Genomic DNA, 20,612 nt, shown 5'->3' with positions numbered 1-20,612 from the left:
CCGAAATTATGACGACTCTCATTATGCTACTCCAAGGTACTGTTGTGAGCGGTATCTGCCTATATCCGTTCTGCTTCCCCCACATTCCCGTGATCTCAGCAATACCCGAAACGCGTCCCTGCATCGAGCCTGATCACGAGGAACCCATGAAACGCGACACGGGCATGCAGAACGCTACGGTGACCCCAGCCAAGCGTTGCATTAGACGTCGGATTCCACTCCGCCGTGGACCCTGGTGGCGGGATCAATATTTGTGGCCGCGATCGCGTTATTTACATCTGTTTACGCGTCTTCTAACTTCCCGATCAGATCTGTCGAAATCTCCTCAAACGCGCGGCGACTGTGGCACCAGGCCGACTTAGAAGCTGTACTCATCTGAGCTTTCTGACGTTCTCGATTCTACATTTCGTTTCTTCAAACTTACACATTACTATCGCAATCGAGGAGGGAGTCAGACTCGGAGAGAACCACCATGTCTTCCAAGATCCCGGGCGTCATCCAGAATGTCGACCCGCAAGAGCTGTACGACGTGATGTGCGGCGCCGCCTCGCAGGACCCCGCGCTCATGGAGAAGTCGACGTTCCGGCTCAAGATCATGCTGGACTACTTCGGCGCGTTCGACGCGCTGCACGAGATCGCGGCGCAGAAGAGCGTGCCGCTCCCCGTGCGGCAGCAGTCGATCATACAGTTCAAGAACGCGGCGCTCAGCCATTGGAGGTCAAGGAGGTAGGTGCTTGGAAAGCTTGATGATGGTCGTGGCTGATGGACGTCTGGCTGTGGAAGACTTGTGTCCGATGAGCATCGTATTAGGATACGCCAGAGGTGTTTGTCGTTCCTGGATGAACCAGACGATATCGTACGTTCTGCTGTATACCGTGCTTTCATCCCGTCTCTGAGCTGCCTTTGAAGATCGCAGAATGCAACGAAATCATAGTCTCGAAGATTGCGCGGCAGGACTATCCCAATAACTGGTAGTCTGTGATTCCACCCACTGAAGCGGCGGCGCTTGCTGACCCGCTTTGCAAGGTCTTACCTTATACCAGACTTGAGACGCACGATCGAGGAGAACCTGCGTGCGCGCTACAGCACCGCGGTTCCCGACGAACGCTCAGCACTCGTGCTCGTCCGAAGTCTGAGGCTCGTAAACGAGGTTTTGAAGGAGTTCGGGAGTATCAAGATGCCAGGGGGAATGAAGACCATGGCTAAAGTCTGCATCGCACCTTTCCTTCGTGAAGTGGCCTACTGATTGAAGTGCCACAGATTGTCGAAGACTTGCATTTAGATTTCTATGGCTACTATGCGAAGCTTGGTCCTACGATCACGTCCACCCTGTCGCCCGAAACTGTGAACCAGCCCCGGGTAGCGGAAGATCTGACTATCTCCCACCTCGTATTCAAATGTATGGTCAAGATGACTACTTGGGTGTGGCACAGACCAACTATGGACGAGGTCGCGAAGTTTCTAGACTGGGTGGGTCCAGGGTTGCGACAGACATGTGTAGACCGCTCAACTCTGCACCCATAGGCGAAGCAATTCTTCCGCGACTCCGCGGTGCAGTTACAGGCCCTCTCCGAACTCCGCATAAATCTGCTCATCGCTTTGCGCTCGGCAAACGCTAACGTGGACGCCATCGGGAGGCGCAATATCGATCTGCTCACCCGACACGTTCGCGTTTTCGGGAAGCTCTTCCGCAGGTTCCAACAGCTCGACGTGAAGCGGTTCGTCCTACTTGAAGGCTGCTCTGATCTCGTATTCTATTACTGGAGCAAAGTTGTCCAAGCCACAAATAGTCCACCGGAATTTGTTGAGGGTAGATGGGACGCTTGTGGTCTGCTTCTTGATTGGCTAACACTGCTGGATAGATTCTCCGGATGCCGTGTTCCCGGTCCGCTTCCTCGTGCAGGCTATGGTTCTCTTCAAGGAAAATCTTGCCCAGTGGGCTCCCGTTCGAAAAGACGGTTCAGTTAATGAGAACAGTACGCCATTTTCACGTTCGTTTCACCTGTACGGTGTAGCTAAAATGAGAACTCGAGTGTTGAGCAAGGACGCAGTAGAAAATGCTGTCCAATTGCTTGTCACTCGGTTTATCCCTCTGAACCCGTCGGACCTGGAAGAGTGGATGGCCGATCCGGATGAATGGGTAAACGAAGAAGACAAGGAGAATGATCACTGGGAATACGAAGTCAGAGTACGTACATGGATTTATGTCGTGATTCCAGCGTGCTTACCGTGTCTCTTCTCCAGCCTTGTGCGGAACGGGTTCTCATGACCCTTGCTAACCAGTACAAAGACTACGTCGTTCCCCTCCTAGCCGAGACGTTCAAAAGGGTTATTTGTACGTTGCTACAGACAATATGCCCAAGTCATTTCCTGCTCACTCAGTACGATCTGCCCCCAGCTCAGCCCACCACCGATCTGGCCAGTATAGTGCAGAAAGAAGCGGTGTACTGCGCGATCGGCCGCTGTGCGATACGGTTGAAGGACGTCATTCCGTTTGACCAATGGTTGGAGCACACCCTCGTCCCCGAGTCTCAGGAGACGAACCCTTCTTACCCCATTATCAAGCGTCGTATCGCATGGGTCATCGGAAAATGGGTCTCTGACTCATGTGCATCTCCCAAAAACCCGACGATTTGGCAAGTCCTGGTACATCTCTTACAAGACAGGGGACCGGGTAGTGATGCTGTCGTGCGTCTGACGGCAGTCGCGGCATTGAGGGAATGCGTGGATGTGGGTGTTCTGCGGACTGTTTCGAATACTTCATGGAGTCTTACAACCATTATCAGACTATTGACTTCGACCCCAATATATTCGCACCGTTTTTGCCGCCTGCCATGAAAGAGCTGCTAGCTCTTCTTGCTGAAGCTGATAATCTGGAGAGCAAGCGGCGCATTATAAATACTCTCAATTCGGTAGTTGAACGGTCTGGTACACTGGTAGGTTCTTTTGAAGCAAATGCATCATCGGACAACATAGTTGAGCTAATTCTCGTAGATTGTGCCGTTCCTGGGCGCTGTAACGGAGCCTCTTCCTAACCTCTGTAAGTTCAGGACACATGCGTCTCATTGACGAGGATCTTATGCATCTTCGTAGGGTCCGGCGCTGGGGAGGATTGGTTATTCAAGGCTTCTCTGTTAACCACCGTCGAGAAGCTATTACAGGTCAGTATAGTATGCAGATCATAGGTGAAATCAGGACTCATCGTATTTAATCAGTCTTCGCAAGAGCATTCAAGGCCGTTGACCAATATAGTGGTTCCTCTTGTCCAGGAGTGCCTTTCCCCTGGCGTACGTGTTCGTGCCTGATCACCGACCCTATCCCTCAACTTTGCGCTTATCTTAGGCCAGATTGCAACTGGAAGAAGACGGACTCTCGATGTGGCAAGTCGCCATGCGCAACGCTGTGTCACTGGACAGCGGTGATGGAGGGCGTAGCCTTCTGGAGCTTCTTCCTATTGCTCTGACACTGCTAGCCGAAGATCTAGATGTACGAGCCCAAGTTATCGGTATCGTCGAATCCTACTTGATCCTAGATGCTACCCGCGTCTTGCAAGTAAGTCGGAGACACCCTCTCTGGTGTCTTCACCAGGAATGCTGACGGGATCTGGGGAGCTCTGTGCAGTTGACTTGTTTAATTCGTACGTGAAGGCTCTACCACAAGGAGTCTCGTCGGATCAGAAAAGTATGCTCGGCACTCTTCAGTTGCTCGTGCAGATTGCACCCCCACAGCTTTGGGCTGAGCCGTTGCATGTTTCGGGGCTATTTCCATTGCTCATGAAGCCATTGGTCGATGACAATGTAAGAATTGTCCTCGAAGGCGCTACTGACATTTGGGCACTGACTCAAACAAACAGATTTCTGTCACACTCCTCACGGAACACGTCTACGTCCTTGCCCGTATAGTGCTCGCTGACCGAGATATGTTCCTCCGCTTGATGTCTGCTGCGTCGATCTCTATGAATACGCCTGAGATAACGCTCTGGGAGGCTCTACTAGACCAGTGGTGGCAAAGGGTATTTCTTCGAAAGCATCTGTCTTGATCATCATCACTTACTCCGTTTGCCAGTTCGATAACATGTCCGAACCTCGATACCGCAAGCTGGCAGCCATGAGCATTGCGAATCTTGTGTCCACCGGGCGTCCCGAAGTCCTTGAGCGCCTGCACTCAGAGATATTCAACCTGTGGCTGGATGTTTTCGGTGAGCTCAAGGAAGCCAAAGAACAAGCCGATGGACACGCGGGTCTTGAGGGGTATGGTACCAGTCTCCCTCTGTGGCCAAACTCAATTTATATGTCCAGGCCCGCTATCACTCTCTTTTGGGACCGCAACGAACCGGATAGCGTCTTCTACCAGGAATCGCAAGACACGCCGGAGCGCACCCGGCGTCAAGCAGTACGGTATATTTTGACACTGCGTTCGTCCGCTGACCTTCGTCCGCTAGATCTTCGACAACGACCCTATCCGCACAGTACAACTGACCGCCTTCGTCGCGGCACGCCTGCAAGAAGCGGAAGCCTCTCTCGGTGGTGGAAACGTCATACAGACGAGGTACCTCGCGAAGGCTGACCCCCTAGTCATCCAGCAGATACAGAAGTTGTTGGCCAGCGGTTTATGAGGGCTTTTGGAGTCCAAGTGATCTTTCGTTGGCGCATCAGATCTATCTTAATATTATACAGGTTGCATCGTCGAAAGGAGTCGAGAATTCATTGCTAATACCTTGACATTAGTATCCGCATCTTGTTTACCCACCTAGAACAGTAATGAATTTCGTATGAACGCTTCCAGCACTCGCTGTCATGCAGTCCGTGAAAGCAGCGGTAGTCATGCTCAGGCGTGATCTGACATTCCACTCTCGCTGTAGCTACCCATCGAACCAGATGCAGACAAGTCAGTGCTACCAAAGTCACTGAACTCGTAGTCGTCCAGCCCACTCTCCTGCCCGTCCTCGTCCGACCCTGCAGTCAAGCGATCTACAGACCGCACCGGCTCGCCGCACCTCAGACATTCCCATACCTCTCCGCTGTCTGCTGCGCGAATCATTCGCTCCGCGAGACAGAAGTAACAGTAGACGTGCGAGCAGGATGTGATATAGGGGGTGTGTATGGGGTACATGGGTGCGCCGCCTTCGTCTTGTTGGTCCTGCTCTGACGCGGCAGATGTTGTGGCGATGATGTTCGCACTGGCAGATAGAAAGGAGCCTGCTGAGTCACCCGTTGCCAGACTGAACGAGGCATTCTCTGCGCAGATGGCGCATTGATCTGCGCCTAATGCATGGAATTTGCCTGTCGGTTTTCGTCTGATTTTGTTGTAATCTTCATCCTTTTCATTCGGCAATCCGAGTGCACTTCGCGCAGGAGACGGGATTATGGAGGAAATACTTATGCGGGACGCGACGCGCATGACGCGCCGACGGAAGGCGCGAACGTTGATCAACGGCAAGAGGAACAGGAGGAACTCCTACAGAAGTGGATGAATGGGAGATAGTAGGAGCGTCTGACAAAATATCGCACCGTGAATGCATGCCAGACCATCTGGCGGTTCATGAACTCGTAGCTGACATTACGTCTGGTCAAGCGCTGGGAAGGCACGAGCTCCATCCGCAATAGCCTATCAGCTAAAGTTCGATACCTACCACAAATCAGAAGCAATTAGGTGGTCGGTGAAGTCGAGATGGGGCAGGAGCTTTACCGTCCATCTTTCAGAAACAAGATGAAGTTTAGCAACCCTAACAAACTATGCAGAGACTCCATGCGGGTGAGGTAATCCCAGATCCTACGCCGGCGATCCCGTACAGGAGCATCTGGCCAAGCCCTGGATAATGCGTGGGAGCGAAGGCGGGTATGTAGGTACGGTACCAGGACCGTAAGGGTGCCATGCATGAGAAGGGTGCGGTGAGGTAAGCCAGAGGCTGCTCGTGCGTCGCTGAGTATAAACCCAATGATATGTTCGCAAGCAAGTCTCACAAGTCACGGAACTTCCACCAGCTGTAGGAACTTGATATCGCAAATTCTGCAGTTTGGCGCCATAGCTCGCTCCGTCTGACCATATAGAGAGTTTGTACAGTGTCAACTGGATAATGAGGGCTAGTTCCGGTTCGAAGCGGGCTTTCAAAGAGGACTGTCGACGTCAATGAGATCATGTACAACATAAACGTACCTACATTGAACAATGCCAACGCTCTATTGAGGGGTTCCTGCAGCACATGTAGCAGCTCCTGGTCCAATAACTCGGCATCCAGCTGTCCTACTCGCAGCACTCTTGGTGCTGGCGGGTTCGCGACAGTCAGGGCCTCTCTGGCAGCTTGGAACTTCGTCTGCGCTTCGGCCCAGGCCTCTTCCCATGTCGAACGGAGGCCTGAGGTCGACATAAGCAACAGCGAAGTAAGATGGGTGGCGGCGCCATTACACTGGAAGTAATGTAGCGGGGAGAATCACGTGGACCGACTGCTACTTCGAAGATCGAGTCAAAGCCGAAATCAATCTAACGCTTCATCTAATTGCTCGTCTGCAGGCAACATGGCGGAGGCTTTGCAGCAGCTCATTCTCGACACTCTAGATGCTCAGGGAACTATCAAGGACACTCGGGCTCTTGTCTTGCCAGGGCATCAAGAGCCAGCTGCATCCCATGATGCTCAGGTCACTATTCTAGGGGCCTTGAATTCTCTTGCTAGTCGAGAGGTATGTTCCTGTATGTTTGACTAAGATGGCCACATGACACCGCCGTTCTAGATGATCACATATACAACGCATGAGACACAATCCCACGTCCTCACTCCTGAAGGAGCTCAGATCGCGTTGGAAGGGTCGCATGAAGCTCGCGTATGGGCTGCTCTCCCGGCAAAGGGCGAGGGAACTCCAGTAACCCCTGCTGAATTAAAGCAAAAAGTGGGCGATGAGGCAGCAAAAGTTGGCCAAGGGCGCGCGTTCAAGAATGGATGGATCGCAAAAGAGGGGAACGGCCTAGTCAAACTGGTCTGTAGTCAATTGTCATTCTTGCATCGGCATAATGTAGAATCTGTACCGACGCGTGGACGAAGTAGGTTCCATCAATACAAGATAAAACACAGCTGGACATGCGCGAAGTGGACTCCACGGGAACCCTGCAGGAAGGAGAGAAAGCTTTGGCGGATTTGCGAAAGCGCAAGCTAATCGTACAGAGGTACACAAAGCTTTCCGGTTTCTAATATACGTCCTCAACGTCATGCAGGAAGGGACAGTGGTTCACAGTACAGAAAGGACCTAGCTTCAGCACATCGATCGCGAAACCTGAGACGGATCTGACGGTCGAGGCACTAACATCGTATGTCTCTTTTGCATGCATTGGTACAGATTGAATATAACAGTCGTAGGGGTGCATGGAAAACATCCACTTTCAAAAAGTACAACTTCGAGGCCGATGGTATCCCAACAAACGGCGGCGCTCTCCATCCGCTCCTCAAAGTTCGTGAAGAGATTAGAAACATTTTCCTGGAGATGGGGTATGGCCTGCTTTTCTATACGCTTGGGGTAGCTTATGAACACAGTACATTAGCTTCACCGAGATGCCGACATCGTCCTTCGTCGAGTCTGGATTCTGGTGTTTCGATGCTCTGTTCGTGCCCCAGCAACATCCAGCAAGAGAGGTGCAAGACACCTTCTATCTATCAGGTAAGACAAAAGTGCACCGACCCTAAGGCCACATCTGATCTCTGTGTAGATCCATCTTCATCCCTCCCTCCGCCGAAGGCTTACTATGAGCGCGTATCCAAAGTACACGAACATGGTGGCTATGGATCTACCGGCTACCGGGCGCCATGGTCCGACCAAGAGACCAGGAAGCTGCTTCTCCGCACGCACACCACGGCGTCCTCGGCTGCTATGCTCTACAAACTCGCCGCGCGGTGTCGTGGCGAAGAGGATACGGACGATCGCTCCGGCTTGGCTCATGATCACGGAGAGGTGCACGCTCAGGCATCCGGTGGGGCGGGTACGAAGCGATCAGGGGCTGTTTCGCAAGAGGGGGATGATGGATTCAGACCCGCGAAATTGTTCAGCATTGACAGGGTGTTCAGGAACGAGACCATGGACGCTACCCATTTGGCGGAGTTCCACCAAGTTGAGGGTGTGGTCGCCGATAAAGATATAACATTGGGCGATCTGATAGGTAATAATTCACTTGTTTAGCTGGTGAATGTGCCCTTACATCGCCGGTGTCTAGGATTCATGAAGGTCTTCTTCAACAAGCTTGGCATGGAGAATCTCCGCTTCAAGCCCGCCTACAACCCCTACACAGAGGTCAGTCCTGACATCGGCGTCTCCGAAACATCCGTGCTGAGCAGTATAATATTATTCCTGTCACAGCCGTCGATGGAGATTTTTGCTTTCCATCCCCTGTTGAAAAAGTGGGTCGAGATTGGTAACAGCGGAATGTTCAGGCCGGAGATGCTAGAACCAATGGGCTTCCCGAAGGACGTTCGCGTTCTCGGATGGGGCTTGGGTCTGGAGCGACCGACTATGATCAGGTACGTCGAGGAAGTCCTACATAGAACAGAAACCCTTATTCACCGCGCTACTGAACGACTTTAGGTACGGTATCACGAACATCAGGACATTGGTTGGACATAAGGTGTCGATCGAGGGCGTGGAAAAGAGCCCTGCAGTAAGGTTCTAGCTGAAAGCTGAATCCTGTCCATCAATAGACGTCATAAAAGCGAACATGTACGATGTTGTATCAATGCAGAAATATTCTAACGTACATACTGCGGGCTGGCGAGCGCTCGCAGTCTCGGACGTGAATGGTAAAATAGCTCTGTTGAGTAGCTGTAAAATAATAACACATAAGTATACAAGCTCGTCTAGATTAACACCTGTTGAAGGCGTGGTACATCCTATCCTACATATAATTATCCGTCCCCGAACCGGGTCCTCCGCTGCTATAACGCAACTTCAGACAGACCAGCCACCTCGATCACACCGCCCACAAGGTGCAAGCTGCCAGTAACCAAGACCTGCGTCTTGCTCTCGGGGCTCTCCAGCTCCCGAACAACCTTCACGGCGTCCTCCACGGATGGGAGGACGTGGATATTGGAGGAGGGGAAGTCTGGGACTAGCTCGGCCCATGCGGAGGCCAGCTCCTTCTGCGTCTTCAGATGCGCGAGGTCGTTTTCCGGTATGGCGTGCGTCGTGAGATCTGATTCTTCCGTTAAGCGCAGCGGACATAATGGGTGGAGAGAAGCTTACCGCTCTTGAACCCCCCGTCGGCGTATGTGACGTTGGTACAGAAGATAACGTGGTCGAAGAACCGAGTGCTTTCTTCGTCGGAGCCGGACGCCTTCAGCTGGTCGCCGATCCTCGTTAACAGAGTCCCAAGTAGAGAAGATCCTGTTCGGCCACCGGTACAGTTGAAAATAAGAGCCCTCTTGCGGCTAAGAAAGCATTCAGCACCTGCCGGGCAGTTTATGCTGTCGGCATACTTACGGCACGTCGGTTGGCTGCAACGCAACCTCAGGGCTCACAAGCCATTCAATACACGCACTCAAGCTCTCCACAGTGTGTGCGCCGTCCAAGAACCACGTCGTGTTCTCGTTCTTGGGGTCTGTCACTGATTGACAGCGACCAGGCCAGCGCGCGCGCTCAAGTCCTTTCGCGAAGGATTCTGGTAGTGGGTCCTCGAACGTCATGGATGCGCGCGCTTCCAGGAATTTGCGCGACAGAGCTATGGCAAGAGCGGCGTTCTGGATCTGGTGGCGGCCAGCGAGGCCTGGATATGGTCAGGCAAGCCGAAATGCATGGATGGAGGATTTATTACCTAGTTTAATCTTTTCCAGTTCGGGGCTGGGCGAAACGACTTCGAAGCTTGAGGCCTGGTAACGAGGTTCAGCCTGAAGGTCTTGAGAAGAGTCTCTTTAGCATACCTTGAGCTCCTCGGCACGTCCTCTGAGCATAGTCATGCCTTCTTCCGGCTGCTGGACAGTCAGCGCGGGTACCCCTTTCTATCTCTCCGTTCAGGGTCAAGTACCCGCTAACACGACGGATTATCTTACCTTGTATATTCCTCCCTTCTGCCAGGCGATCTCACTCAGCGTTCTCCCCAAAACGGCAACGTGGTCGAGACCCAGCGACGTTACACCAGTGACAACCGGCTTGGGCACAATGTTGGTGCTGTCGTAGGCACCCCCAACTCCCACTTCCAGTATTGTCGCGTCCACCTGCAATCCGGGGAGAAATCAGCGCAGCTGCGACAACGGCGGAACATTTTGATTACCTTGAGGCTTAGGAATGCGTGGAATGCGACAAGGGTCACGAATCGGAAGTACGCAGGTTTCAGAGACGTGCTCGGGTACTTGCGCTAGATCAGGCTCGTGAGACTCTGCAATGGCGAGAGAGCAGGGGAACGCACGGTGGTGTTCTTATCCAGCCTATCCCAGACTTCATAGAAAAATTGCGCAAACTGTTCCTCCGATATTGGAACCCCATTAACTCGTATGCGTTCGCGCACCGCGACTAAGTGAGGAGACGTATACAGTCCTGGGACAGTACTGGTTAGAGACTGTCGATGATGCCCTCCAGAGCAGCATACCAACTTTCCAGTCCGGCTTTGTATGACGCAGTATAGAATCCGTGAAGGCAGACGTCGAGCCCTTCCCCTTGGTTCCCGTGATATGTATGACATTCATTCGATTGAGATCCTCTGGCTAGAGCCATCATGACGACAATATGATACAACACACTATCAAAGCACGCACAGTGTACCCTATCCTCTCCAGGTATTCCAGCATCTCGGGGATAGCAAACTCGCTCATACGACCCCCCGATGCGCGCAAAGCCTCGAGGGTGGCTGCATTCGACTGCAACGAGTTAAGATTATTGACCGCATCGCTGTAGCTCCTGGTAGACATGGCACGAAAAGCAGAGTCTCGCACGAAGGCCCTACCAAACGACCGCGAAAAAGAGGGGAAAGAAGATAAGAGCGCTCTCATGGAGCGCAGTGAGAAATGGTCTGAAATTCCAAGTCGGATTGACGCTCGCGGTCTTTGCCCGTCCCATTTAGGGAACGATAATCAGTCACAGATCCGATCGCCGACAGACCAGATCCGAGATGTCACTGCTACCTCTGATTGGCCGGAGAAGGGCCGGAGCCACAGCCCCTATTTTTGAACCGAGACTCGAACAATTGGCCACGACTTGTGCCAGCCACAGTGGCCCTTTGAGAGGCGTCGCGACGCGTTGTTTCATGCTATTTTGACAACCCTCTTTCCCATCTTCTTGCTTGTACATATTGTATTAACCATGGACAAGTTCGTCACCGTCAAGAAGTCTGCGACGCGTCAAACCACGAACACCGACAAGGGCAAGACGCGTCCATCATTCAGATACCAACCGTACGCTGTAAGCCAGTCCGAGGAACGAACATACGAGCGCTGGAAGGCAGACAAACGGACCGAGAAGTAACTTTTCGCTACACATGTCGCCTCCCCTCGCGTCTGACCGTTCTCCAGGATCCTCGCCCGTCTGACCGGGTCGAAAGATAGCGATCAGCCCACTCCCAAGCCCTCCACGTCTGCACTTACAAAGCAACTCCTCAACACCTTGGGCGATGAGTCGAACCCCATCACTCACTCGGATATCAGACACCGTTCAGGAATGTTTGCCGTCAACTCAACATGTGGCGTTCAGCTCATTTCCTATACAGACTATATTACATCTGCAGCCACGGGCCACCAGCGTGGTGAAGGCGGCCGTGGCCGTGGCGAATACCTTAAATCCAGAGGTAAGAAACTGGAGGAACAAAATGCTCCCGTTGAGAATGCACCGTGCAAGCCGATGACGAACGTCCGCATCTACATCGATGGCTACCTGGCGGATACGACAGATATTGAGATGAAGAGGATCGTGGTGGAAGCGGGTGGCCGCGCAATGTAGGCTATCGTCCCCTTATAATAAAATGGAGCTAATATGGTAGCGGCCCGATAGGCAAACCGCCTCTGGGTGCACCCACATCTTGACCTCTCAGCAATTGAGCGGGTCCAAGACGCACAAGCTTCTCACTGCAAAGGCGCGGAACAAGGTCCATGTTGTGAAGCCCGAGTGGGTCACCGACAGTATCAAGGCCGGGAAGAGGCTCCCTGAGCGCAACTATGCGGTGGTCATGGATCGCACCATGCCAAGCTTGGAGGATATGTTTGCACGCCAGAAGGATTGAAGTCCTAAGTGTACGAAATCTAAGTTTAAGTATCTCTAGCCATTTTCCGAACCGACTAGTTTATTTGCCTGTATCACATCAGTGGCGGTACCTCATGAGCAACATGACTTGTATCAGCCAGTGCTATAGCTTCTCCATCGTGGCACAAATTTGACGCCACCTGCTCATGTACAGTACATGCGCAGTCTAATAGTAGTCCGGCCCGACCACTCTCCGCCGTGGAAGACCTCCGACCAATCACATTCGAGAGCGCTGAAGTCGTGATGGCGGGCCGTACGCTTCTCATTACGTTGCTGAACGCTTACCCCAGATTTGCGGAGACGCGTCACGACAGATCCTTGTTTCGACCGCAGCGCACGCGCCATAATCAGCTGATGGCCTGCAGCTCTTCTCCCTGACGTTGTGCCGCTTCCTGCCTTGATGCTGCGTCACGAGCATATGGGTCCAGCGCGCTACCGAGTATTTATTGCGACGATGGGATGAGTCGGAGGATTTTTTTCGCCTGACGAGCGCGACGTCTGGAGTCCTAGGGCGATGATGCTTACAGCGGTTCTGTTGTGCTTGCCGCTAGTCGTTTCGGCAGCGGTGACGGAGCGATGGGCGAAGGGTAGCGTGAGTCGCATTCTCGAGGGTATGGTATGCGATTCATCTAACGGACTGACTTGGACCGGACACTCGGCAAAATAGCCCTTGCAGGCAGTCAAGCTCGTCGCCCCCGATGGATCAGCGAAAGCGAACTTCATTACTCGGGGGGCCACCCTTACGAATTTCTGGGTGAAAGACAAGCACGGCAAGTTCCGGGATATCATCCTCGGGTTCGACAACCATGTAAGCAATTTATTGTATTCTATATAACCCATACCCATGCCTTGCATCGCAAAGACCAATTATGTGACCGATGCCTTGGGCCACCCGTATTTTGGACCGGTGGTTGGAAGGTATGCCGAAAATCTATTGACGCCGGTCTGTCCATGCCCTGAGTCCCCCTCCTATAGGTATGCCAACCGTATAAAGAACGGCACGTTCTCTATCCCCATCTCGAACGATACCTCGGCGACGGGACCTAACGTGTACCATACCCCCGAGAACGAAAATAACGGTACATAGCGCATGCATTGATACCCAAACGTAAAGTGTAGACTGACCATAAGTGACTAGGAACCGACACCCTCCACGGTGGAACTGACGGCTTCGACCGCCGTACATGGACAATCGCTGCAACCTCAAAGCACTCCGTCACATTCACCCTTGTCGATCCCGATGGGTACCAAGGCTTTCCAGGCACAGTGCACACCAAGGTTTGCCCTAGCAGCTCTATATACCTGCAGGGGATGTCAGGCTGAACGGTGAGTAGGTCAGTTACACGCTGGAGCCGAAGTCGACGTGGAAGATCACGATGCACGCCACGGCTAGCGAGCGGACCCCAATAATGCTCAGCGGGCACCATTACTGGAACCTCGAGGCATACCAGGAGACCCAAGACCTGTCGGGCCATTACGCCCAGTTCAATTCGTCTCGCATTATAGGTACAAACGGGCAGCTCATACCCGACGGCAGGCTTCTCAGCGTCGAGGGCACTCCTGCCGACTTCAGACAAGCCAAGTCGATTGGGGAGGCTATTAACGAAACCGTGGCCGGCCAGTATTGCGGCACTGGTATGTGTTTCTGATGGTGAAGCGGTAGTCCTGATGAGGCATTTGTTTTGTGTGAAGGCTGCGTTGGCTTCGATAATTGCTGGGTTTACGACAATAATACGGGCAAAGCACCCATTTTCTCACTCTGGAGTGTCAACTCCGGAATCAGGTACGTATAATGCACATCCATCGGGCCGCGTGCCTTACGCGCTTTGTCCTAGGTTGGATGTGGTCACCAATCAACCTGCTCTCCAGGTATGTTTTCCGACTCGTGTCCTGCTGGGATTGTTCTGATTACAGCCCATGCTACAGGTGTACACTTGCGACGGAATCTACAATGCGAGCCTCCCCATTCCCAGGAAAGCCGCTCACGGCGGGAATGGGACATACTACACGGACCACTCCTGCCTCGTAGTGGAGCAGGAGTCTTGGATCGATGCTATCAACCAGCCGGACTATGGAATTGACCAGATCTATGGACCCGGACGCGATTACCACTGGGAATCGTCGTACATCTTCTCTACCATATAAAATCTTTGATGTTGATTATTGTAGTCATCGACTGGTGAGAACTTACGCGCCTGATCTTCATCCTGTCCATCGTGTAAGCTCGCAGTTCCGTACCATCGCCAACAAGTGAAGACATAGGCGCACCTTCAGCCACAGCCACCAAATCCAGCAAGCCACAACGTGGCCGCCGGTTACGTCAAGAAGCCTCCGTGGCGGGACTTAACATCTCTGCCAACCTCCACACTGTCAAATATCATACTCAGTTCATGCCTGAAGTCCGACTTCACCAGCCTTCATTCCTTGATTAACTACCCTAGACTGTAATCTCAATGCATATACCATTCACTCCTAATCATGTGCAGCTCATTACCGCTTGCTATCCTCCTTCCGCAGCTCTCCTCAACTCCGGCCCCGAGTACCGTCCGAACTCGCAAGAACTGTCGCGATTGACCTACTATGCTGCCAACCGTCCTGGAAAGATTACTAAGCTGGGCAGTGAACTCGAGAAGAGGGTGCGAGCGGACTGCAGACGAGCGCAGGCGGGAAATACTCGTGCGAGAGCGTATGTTAATGGTTCCATACTCGTTCTCGAGGTTCCTCCCGATCTGACAGCAGAGCTGATTAGGTCTCTCCTGATAACACTGTCCATCCTGAAGGCATTGGCTACCGAATGCCGTCGAGACATCTCGCTTTTGTCATCTTCGCTGTTATCCTCTGTCCTCCTCACTATAACTTCTCTATCCTCTGATCTTGAAGTCCTGGCGAGAGCAGCAACACTTGTAAGTGGCACAGGACTCCCCAACAAGCTAATACTTATACTCTATAGTTCGTTTCATGGACCACCTACACCGACGGGCATCTCATAGGCGTCGATAGCGGAGTCACACGAGACTATCTTGCGTCTTTGAAACAGTTTGCCGAGTTCAGTCGAGCAAACGGCAAGGCTCGCGATGCAGAGGTTAGGAACCGGCAAGTCGTTTCGCGTAGCACCAGTTCGTGATGTTGTTAAAGGTGCCCTCAAGGACGCGTCTCGTTGGCCTGTCAGCGCTTTCTGGGGCCGTCACTTCAGAAGCGTTATACACCGCTTCGCAACTCTTTCGCGAACAGGTCTCGTTCATAACCTCGGCGGTCCTGGTCACTGTCTTTGAAGTGCGGGTGCTGACGCTAGACAAAGCGTAAGCCTGTTAAGAACGTTGGATAATCCATTAGACACTAGTACTCACATCATTGCAGCTCTCTCATGATCAAGGAGAAGCCCGCCTCACCTTACCTTAGCGAATTCCGTACCCGCCCTCCCAATGAAAGGCGTGCAGCTTCCATCCACGTTCATGTTGACGGTGACAAAGGCCCTTCAATGGAAGATGTTACTGAGGCTTGCTTGCGAGTGCTGTCTTCTGTCTTCGAACATTCCAATGCTACTCAGGTCGGATCAATCATGCAATCCCTTTTCGACAGCCTTGAAGATACGAAAGGATGGGAAAAGCCTGAGCATTGCTGTTGGCTCGCGCGGAAAGCTGCCGATTGGACACAGTACCAATATCGATATGCGGTTCCAACTCGTCTGGTCGAAAGGCTATTAGAAGGCCAGGACGCGCCTATAACGACAGCTCTTCACAGCAGCCTGGCAGCCATGATAACTGCAGTTTTCACGTCCCCTACTCCCCTGGTGAATCTGTCAACGTCGGATATCATCTCAAACCTCATGACGTTGTTGCTTCGTCGTGTCGCCATCGATCCTGAAGATGCTGTCCTGCCGGCCGTGGTTGGATGCATCTCATCTCTCGGCATGCATGTTTATTATGCCGACCAAATACAAGATCTTGCGGCCGAGCTTATCAGCCGCCTGACAGTCGTAGAAATCAATGGCCTCCCTCCAGGAGGAGGAAAAGCTGACAAAGAGAAGTGCAGGGCGACGGCCTTGAGATGCCTTCTGTCGGGACTCACGGGACTCATGCGAGCGGCAGATAGCCACAGTTCGGGTGATGCTTCTGGAGGGGAGCTTGCGAAGGATCACTCCAGAGCTGGTGGCGCCCCCTCTCATTCTGTTTCACCTAAAGTTGCTTCGCCTACCGACGGTCTTACGGGCGGCGATGGCATGCACGTCAAGCCGTCGAGACGAACAAAGATATCTCCCGAGGTATGGCAAGACACTCTTACTCTTCTTTGCGATGGAGATTATGGAGTACGGGCGAATTATGCCCAGTCAGTGCTCTATTACCTGGAGAACGAGATGCCTAAGCGCGGGGATTCAACGGACGCAGACGGCGTTCGCCGTGTACGGCCTTTGGCTGAAGGTCCCATAAGACAGGCTAGTAATGCGTCCGTTGCCTTAGTTGGCGACGGCGCGTCCAGATTCCTCAATGCATTACATTCCTACCTCTACGTCCTGGCCACTGCTTCTAGTCTCGGGTTGAATGGCGGGTCCATCAGTTCTTTGTCGGGTCAGTCGGCAAATGGTGATCTCTCTGTGGACGACAGCCGGACGGAGAATGGAACTGGAACTAGTGAGGACGTGGCCTCCCAAAATCATCGCCGCTCCATGGCGTTCCCCCCTCGACAAAGGAAGGCGTCCATTGCACAGCATCTCATACAGCGGACATCCAGTCGTATATCGGCCTCGGCCTCCGCTACTGCCTCAGACTATGCGCATATATTGGCCATCCTATCCTCCATCCATCAGCAGTTGCCCGTTCGAGCCCTGTTGACAGGTGTTCCTATGTTACTGGCCCTTGACGCCGCATCCAGGGTCGATAGTTCTGAGGACGACACACTGAAGTCGAGGCAAGCCGCCATCAACGAAATCGTGGCGAAGGTATGGATAGTCATAGGTAAAGTATGGGATTGTCCGGAGATTACGGATGTCATTTCAAAGGTGCATCCTTCCACAATGCATGTACCTTCTTTACCCATCTCTTACCATGGTTACAGGCGATTCCATCTCTGGATACGCCGTTCTTACCGGCCCCTCCAAATAATCTGGACGACTTGCACTCTCCCCGACCCGTTTTGTTCAGCCAGTTAGATCCGCCTCCTGGATCTTTGCTGTCCTCAGATTTGGACGTCCACATGTTGTTGGCCTGTCTAAGTTCCAGTCGGAATGCTGCAGAAGCGACTGGTTTAGATCAGGAAGCTTTGCAACGGCGCCTTTCCGTCCCATGGACGCCCGAATCGGCCATGAAAGATTGTGAGTATGTACGCTGATCTCGGCTAGTCCAGCATTAACCGTGGCTATAGCCATTGAAAGACCGTCAAACTACGATGCCCTAAGAGGAGAGAGTATCCTCAAGATTGCACCAACTCTCATGCATGTGGAGAACTTATCTCTCCAGAGCCTAGGTCGCTTTACTCGAGGGGTCGGAGTCACGGATCTAAGAGAAGCTCTTGAAGGACGGAATAGCATGTCAAACCCGGCTCTGGTTAACGGGGCTCCGTCCATCTCCACATTTGATCACAGTTCGTTGACGCAGGCAGGCGATGGATGGGCACTAAGACCGACTCGGTCGCGACCAGCAAGGCGACCACAGACAGCGGGTCCAAGCGAGGTGCGAGACGTGCTGAATAAGCTCGGTATAGGAAAACAGAATGGGAATAGTCTCCTGAAAGCATCCTTGTCGCCCCTACCGAAAACAGACAATAGGTATGCTCGTATGTCAGCATAAACGCAAGGAAGCTAATCCAAAATCTGACAGGTCGAGTACGCTGATTCCTCCATATAAGACGTAGATTGCGCATAGCATCGTGATCTCACTGCATAATATACCTTTATTGTCCGCGACAGCGAGTGGCTGAGTTAGGACAATACTAGTACTCTTCATCGATTCTTGGTCAATATCTTCTTCCGTGCGTCTTCTTCTCTTTTACGCCAATGCTCAATCTCTGCTTGGACTTTCGGGTGAGCGACGGACGTAGACCTTCGCTGAAGAGACAAAATCAATCAACATGAGATGCGGTAGGAAGATAATGTCGTACGTTAAGGCCTTGTAGCACGAGCTCATACAATCTGGACTGGGTAGTCGCTTGTCTCTTGGGGTCGCCAATTTTCTCGGAATGCGACACTACCAGTTTCTCGATCTCTTGTCTCAGGCGAGACAGGCTAAGGATTGCTGAGAAAATGAGGGTCCTCGAAGAATGGGACGGACTTACTTCGAGAAGATCATGGTCTCTTCGGGCTGCTGCGTGAGCGCGATGAAGGAGTTGAAAATCGTTACATAGCGCTGACAAATCTGATGCTGGTTTAGTATCTGAGGTAACGACCAGCGTTCAGCTCCTACCGTTGCGACCTGAGGATCAGTGGTAACTGTGCCTCGACTGAAGAATCCGGAAGCAGTGCCTTCCGCGAGTTTCTTCAACGATTCGACGTGCTCAGCCATTGCCTTCTGGAAAATCGGCCACATCTCAAGCCGGATCTTGAAAATAAATGACTCCAGTGGTGGGCACTCGCGTATCTGCACTTCCGCCATAACATCCTCAGTCAACCGGATCATCGTGAGGAGAGGAATAACCGGAGGAATGGGCTCAAGCAAGGATCTGACGAAAGTCTTCGATGTGTAAAAGCTTTGTCAGGAAGCTGGCGTGTTGACAGCTCTCACCTGACAGTACTCCAATGAAGGATCAAAGGTTTGTTTCCAGGCAGCATCCAGTGCCGCCTGTTCTTCTTTCGCAAGGCTCGGTGGTGTGGTAGGAAAGGATACGCTTCCTGCTCTCTGTCGGGGTGTGCCGGCGTCGGAGCCTATGGCTGAAAGCCGGTCCTCAAATGCGCCATCAGTGGGCGATAGAAGTGATGTCGGCGATTGCATAGGATTGGCACGAGTACCCGGTTGCTCATGAGAAAAGAAAGTGGTCACAAATGTGTACTCTGCCGTCGCGTTATCCATCAGGACCAAGAGCACAGAACGCAGGAGGGCCTCGATTGGTTCTTTCTGGGCACATTCTGAGAAGAAATAAGGGAGCATCAACGAATCACCTTACATGTGCCTTGTCATCCGCCATATAGGCAAGGGTTACTCCTGGTCCATCAATACGCGCAAACGCAAGGCGAGCCGACAGGGCCTCTGGGGTGTCGACTTCGCCGCCCGCAGTTAGAGGCTCTGATTTCTCCACATCTCTGGCCTGAAGCAAGGTTACTTACTCGTATTTCGTGGAAGAAAGGGCTGCAGCGGACCTTAATCCATCCGAGACTGCGGATGTAACGACGAAACCCTGTTTCGTAGTACGTGCGTGCCGCGCTTACATATGTTCGTTGTATTTCCTGAGCGACATCGCTGGCATGTCGTTGCAGGAAAGCGAACAGAGGCTTGTACTTTAAGAGCACAGAGGTCTGAATAACTTGAACATTGGTACTCATGCTATTGCGTATAGGTCGGATGAGAGCTAGGAAGAACGCTCGGGCTTTTGTGGCAACCTGCCATAGATACGAATCAGCCAGTGCCCAACAGGTCAAAATTCGGTAGGAAGATACTTACAACGATACGAAGCCCTTCAGCCACTTCAGCTAGATCCCGTGCTGCCTTGACACGCATGCGAGCTTTGTATGTGCCTAATAAACGTTCCAATTGCTCCACGGCGGGTATCCATGAGTCCCCAACCTCCGAATCCAGGATAAGTAGGGCAAGGGAAGGCGGGATGACGAGATCATCAATGAGGTTCGACAATGGTTTCTCTATTTTCTAGCGAGCTCCTAATGTCGGATAAAGCATATCTTACAGACTGATCCGCTCTCACCTTACGACTCTTGAGTCTCCGCTCGATGTCCTGGCTGCGTCCTTGAAGATCAGAAATCTGGCCAGATACAGCCGAGAGATCTTTCTGGAAGGTTGAGAGGAAGGTCTCAATTGAATCCAAGAGTGTCACACTCGACTGCAGGAGTTTACTATCCACCCGACCATCGTAGATGTATGCGAAAGCTTACTTCCACTTGGTCATGTAGATCGACATATTCCCTGGCTTTCTCTTTGACTGCCACAACTGAGCGCATGCATCCCCACCGAATATATATATCTCGGACTTACAGGATGGGCTTGGGCCGTCACTCGGGAAGTGGGAGCCTGACGCTGCACCAACTTGTCCGTGAATGAACCTGCGCTTATGAGCTGTACACAACCAAGCTCTGGCGCGAACTTACCACCATCCTCCAGTGCTGCCATGCTCTGGTTGCTTGCTTACAGAGCAGTAGCTCTTGAAAGAGTCGAATGCAGCGATTAAGTACAAGGTTGTAGCGTAGCACAAGTTACAGTGGTGGCGCGACGCGTCGGAGATCGGAAGTTCCGTCTCCTCAGATCTTATATCTAT

General features: G+C 52.4%; 8 protein-coding genes across 8 annotated transcripts; 5 read left to right on the top strand and 3 right to left on the bottom strand.

The window, feature by feature from the left end:
- Positions 1 to 472: 472 nt before the first annotated feature.
- Positions 473 to 4,779, top strand: GLOTRDRAFT_136286 (ARM repeat-containing protein; the record flags this gene model as incomplete). The annotated part of the gene is made up of 20 exons (XM_007864217.1): positions 473 to 726; positions 784 to 856; positions 910 to 971; positions 1,027 to 1,207; positions 1,261 to 1,470; positions 1,525 to 1,810; positions 1,863 to 1,976; positions 2,034 to 2,188; positions 2,245 to 2,335; positions 2,399 to 2,730; positions 2,787 to 2,936; positions 2,995 to 3,040; positions 3,094 to 3,161; positions 3,216 to 3,287; positions 3,343 to 3,552; positions 3,612 to 3,797; positions 3,854 to 4,012; positions 4,066 to 4,250; positions 4,299 to 4,392; positions 4,442 to 4,779. The coding sequence occupies 20 exons, from the start codon at positions 473 to 475 to the stop codon at positions 4,613 to 4,615; spliced, it is 3,102 nt and encodes a 1,033-aa protein (XP_007862408.1). The 3' UTR covers positions 4,616 to 4,779.
- A 26-nt stretch (positions 4,780 to 4,805) lies between these two features.
- Positions 4,806 to 6,370, bottom strand: GLOTRDRAFT_70822 (uncharacterized protein; the record flags this gene model as incomplete). Its single annotated transcript, XM_007864216.1, has 5 exons — positions 4,806 to 5,457; positions 5,511 to 5,628; positions 5,689 to 5,908; positions 5,964 to 6,117; positions 6,161 to 6,370. The coding sequence occupies 5 exons, from the start codon at positions 6,365 to 6,367 to the stop codon at positions 4,828 to 4,830; spliced, it is 1,329 nt and encodes a 442-aa protein (XP_007862407.1). The 3' UTR covers positions 4,806 to 4,827.
- A 145-nt stretch (positions 6,371 to 6,515) lies between these two features.
- On the top strand, positions 6,516 to 8,649 carry GLOTRDRAFT_103431 (uncharacterized protein; the record flags this gene model as incomplete). The annotated part of the gene is made up of 10 exons (XM_007864577.1): positions 6,516 to 6,677; positions 6,729 to 6,971; positions 7,040 to 7,158; positions 7,207 to 7,299; positions 7,349 to 7,477; positions 7,531 to 7,646; positions 7,696 to 8,142; positions 8,197 to 8,273; positions 8,340 to 8,500; positions 8,565 to 8,649. 10 exons carry the CDS (start codon positions 6,516 to 6,518, stop codon positions 8,647 to 8,649), a joined length of 1,632 nt encoding a protein of 543 aa, XP_007862768.1.
- A 262-nt stretch (positions 8,650 to 8,911) lies between these two features.
- Positions 8,912 to 10,876, bottom strand: GLOTRDRAFT_103430 (FolC bifunctional protein; the record flags this gene model as incomplete). Its single annotated transcript, XM_007864576.1, has 10 exons — positions 8,912 to 9,168; positions 9,219 to 9,403; positions 9,456 to 9,738; positions 9,787 to 9,841; positions 9,893 to 9,970; positions 10,022 to 10,186; positions 10,243 to 10,326; positions 10,378 to 10,505; positions 10,558 to 10,672; positions 10,724 to 10,876. The coding sequence occupies 10 exons, from the start codon at positions 10,874 to 10,876 to the stop codon at positions 8,912 to 8,914; spliced, it is 1,503 nt and encodes a 500-aa protein (XP_007862767.1).
- A 266-nt stretch (positions 10,877 to 11,142) lies between these two features.
- On the top strand, positions 11,143 to 12,320 carry GLOTRDRAFT_70814 (uncharacterized protein). The gene is made up of 4 exons (XM_007864215.1): positions 11,143 to 11,425; positions 11,477 to 11,619; positions 11,671 to 11,896; positions 11,952 to 12,320. Exons 1-4 carry the CDS (start codon positions 11,268 to 11,270, stop codon positions 12,178 to 12,180), a joined length of 756 nt encoding a protein of 251 aa, XP_007862406.1. The 5' UTR covers positions 11,143 to 11,267; the 3' UTR covers positions 12,181 to 12,320.
- A 345-nt stretch (positions 12,321 to 12,665) lies between these two features.
- On the top strand, positions 12,666 to 14,345 carry GLOTRDRAFT_136281 (galactose mutarotase-like protein; the record flags this gene model as incomplete). The annotated part of the gene is made up of 9 exons (XM_007864214.1): positions 12,666 to 12,792; positions 12,868 to 13,008; positions 13,063 to 13,118; positions 13,176 to 13,279; positions 13,339 to 13,478; positions 13,535 to 13,835; positions 13,893 to 13,983; positions 14,036 to 14,069; positions 14,127 to 14,345. Exons 1-9 carry the CDS (start codon positions 12,715 to 12,717, stop codon positions 14,343 to 14,345), a joined length of 1,164 nt encoding a protein of 387 aa, XP_007862405.1. The 5' UTR covers positions 12,666 to 12,714.
- Positions 14,346 to 14,559: 214 nt separating this feature from the next.
- GLOTRDRAFT_70807 (uncharacterized protein) lies at positions 14,560 to 17,983 on the top strand (the record flags this gene model as incomplete). Its single annotated transcript, XM_007864213.1, has 7 exons — positions 14,560 to 14,886; positions 14,950 to 15,103; positions 15,151 to 15,293; positions 15,347 to 15,499; positions 15,558 to 17,196; positions 17,253 to 17,508; positions 17,559 to 17,983. The coding sequence occupies exons 1-7, from the start codon at positions 14,654 to 14,656 to the stop codon at positions 17,981 to 17,983; spliced, it is 3,003 nt and encodes a 1,000-aa protein (XP_007862404.1). The 5' UTR covers positions 14,560 to 14,653.
- Positions 17,928 to 20,564, bottom strand: GLOTRDRAFT_55363 (uncharacterized protein). The gene is made up of 12 exons (XM_007863687.1): positions 20,446 to 20,564; positions 20,333 to 20,383; positions 20,233 to 20,279; positions 20,046 to 20,180; positions 19,787 to 19,990; positions 19,486 to 19,725; positions 19,293 to 19,433; positions 18,914 to 19,243; positions 18,596 to 18,862; positions 18,468 to 18,547; positions 18,294 to 18,417; positions 17,928 to 18,240 (listed from the first exon to the last, which is right to left on the bottom strand). Exons 1-12 carry the CDS (start codon positions 20,465 to 20,467, stop codon positions 18,136 to 18,138), a joined length of 1,746 nt encoding a protein of 581 aa, XP_007861878.1. The 5' UTR covers positions 20,468 to 20,564; the 3' UTR covers positions 17,928 to 18,135.
- Positions 20,565 to 20,612: the final 48 nt, after the last annotated feature.

Source organism: Gloeophyllum trabeum (genome assembly GCF_000344685.1).
Source record: "Gloeophyllum trabeum ATCC 11539 unplaced genomic scaffold GLOTRscaffold_00002, whole genome shotgun sequence".
In the NCBI taxonomy this organism is placed as follows: domain Eukaryota; kingdom Fungi; phylum Basidiomycota; class Agaricomycetes; order Gloeophyllales; family Gloeophyllaceae; genus Gloeophyllum; species Gloeophyllum trabeum.
The sequence above is the reverse complement of the archived record's forward strand: the minus strand, read 5'-3'. Positions and strand labels throughout refer to the sequence as shown.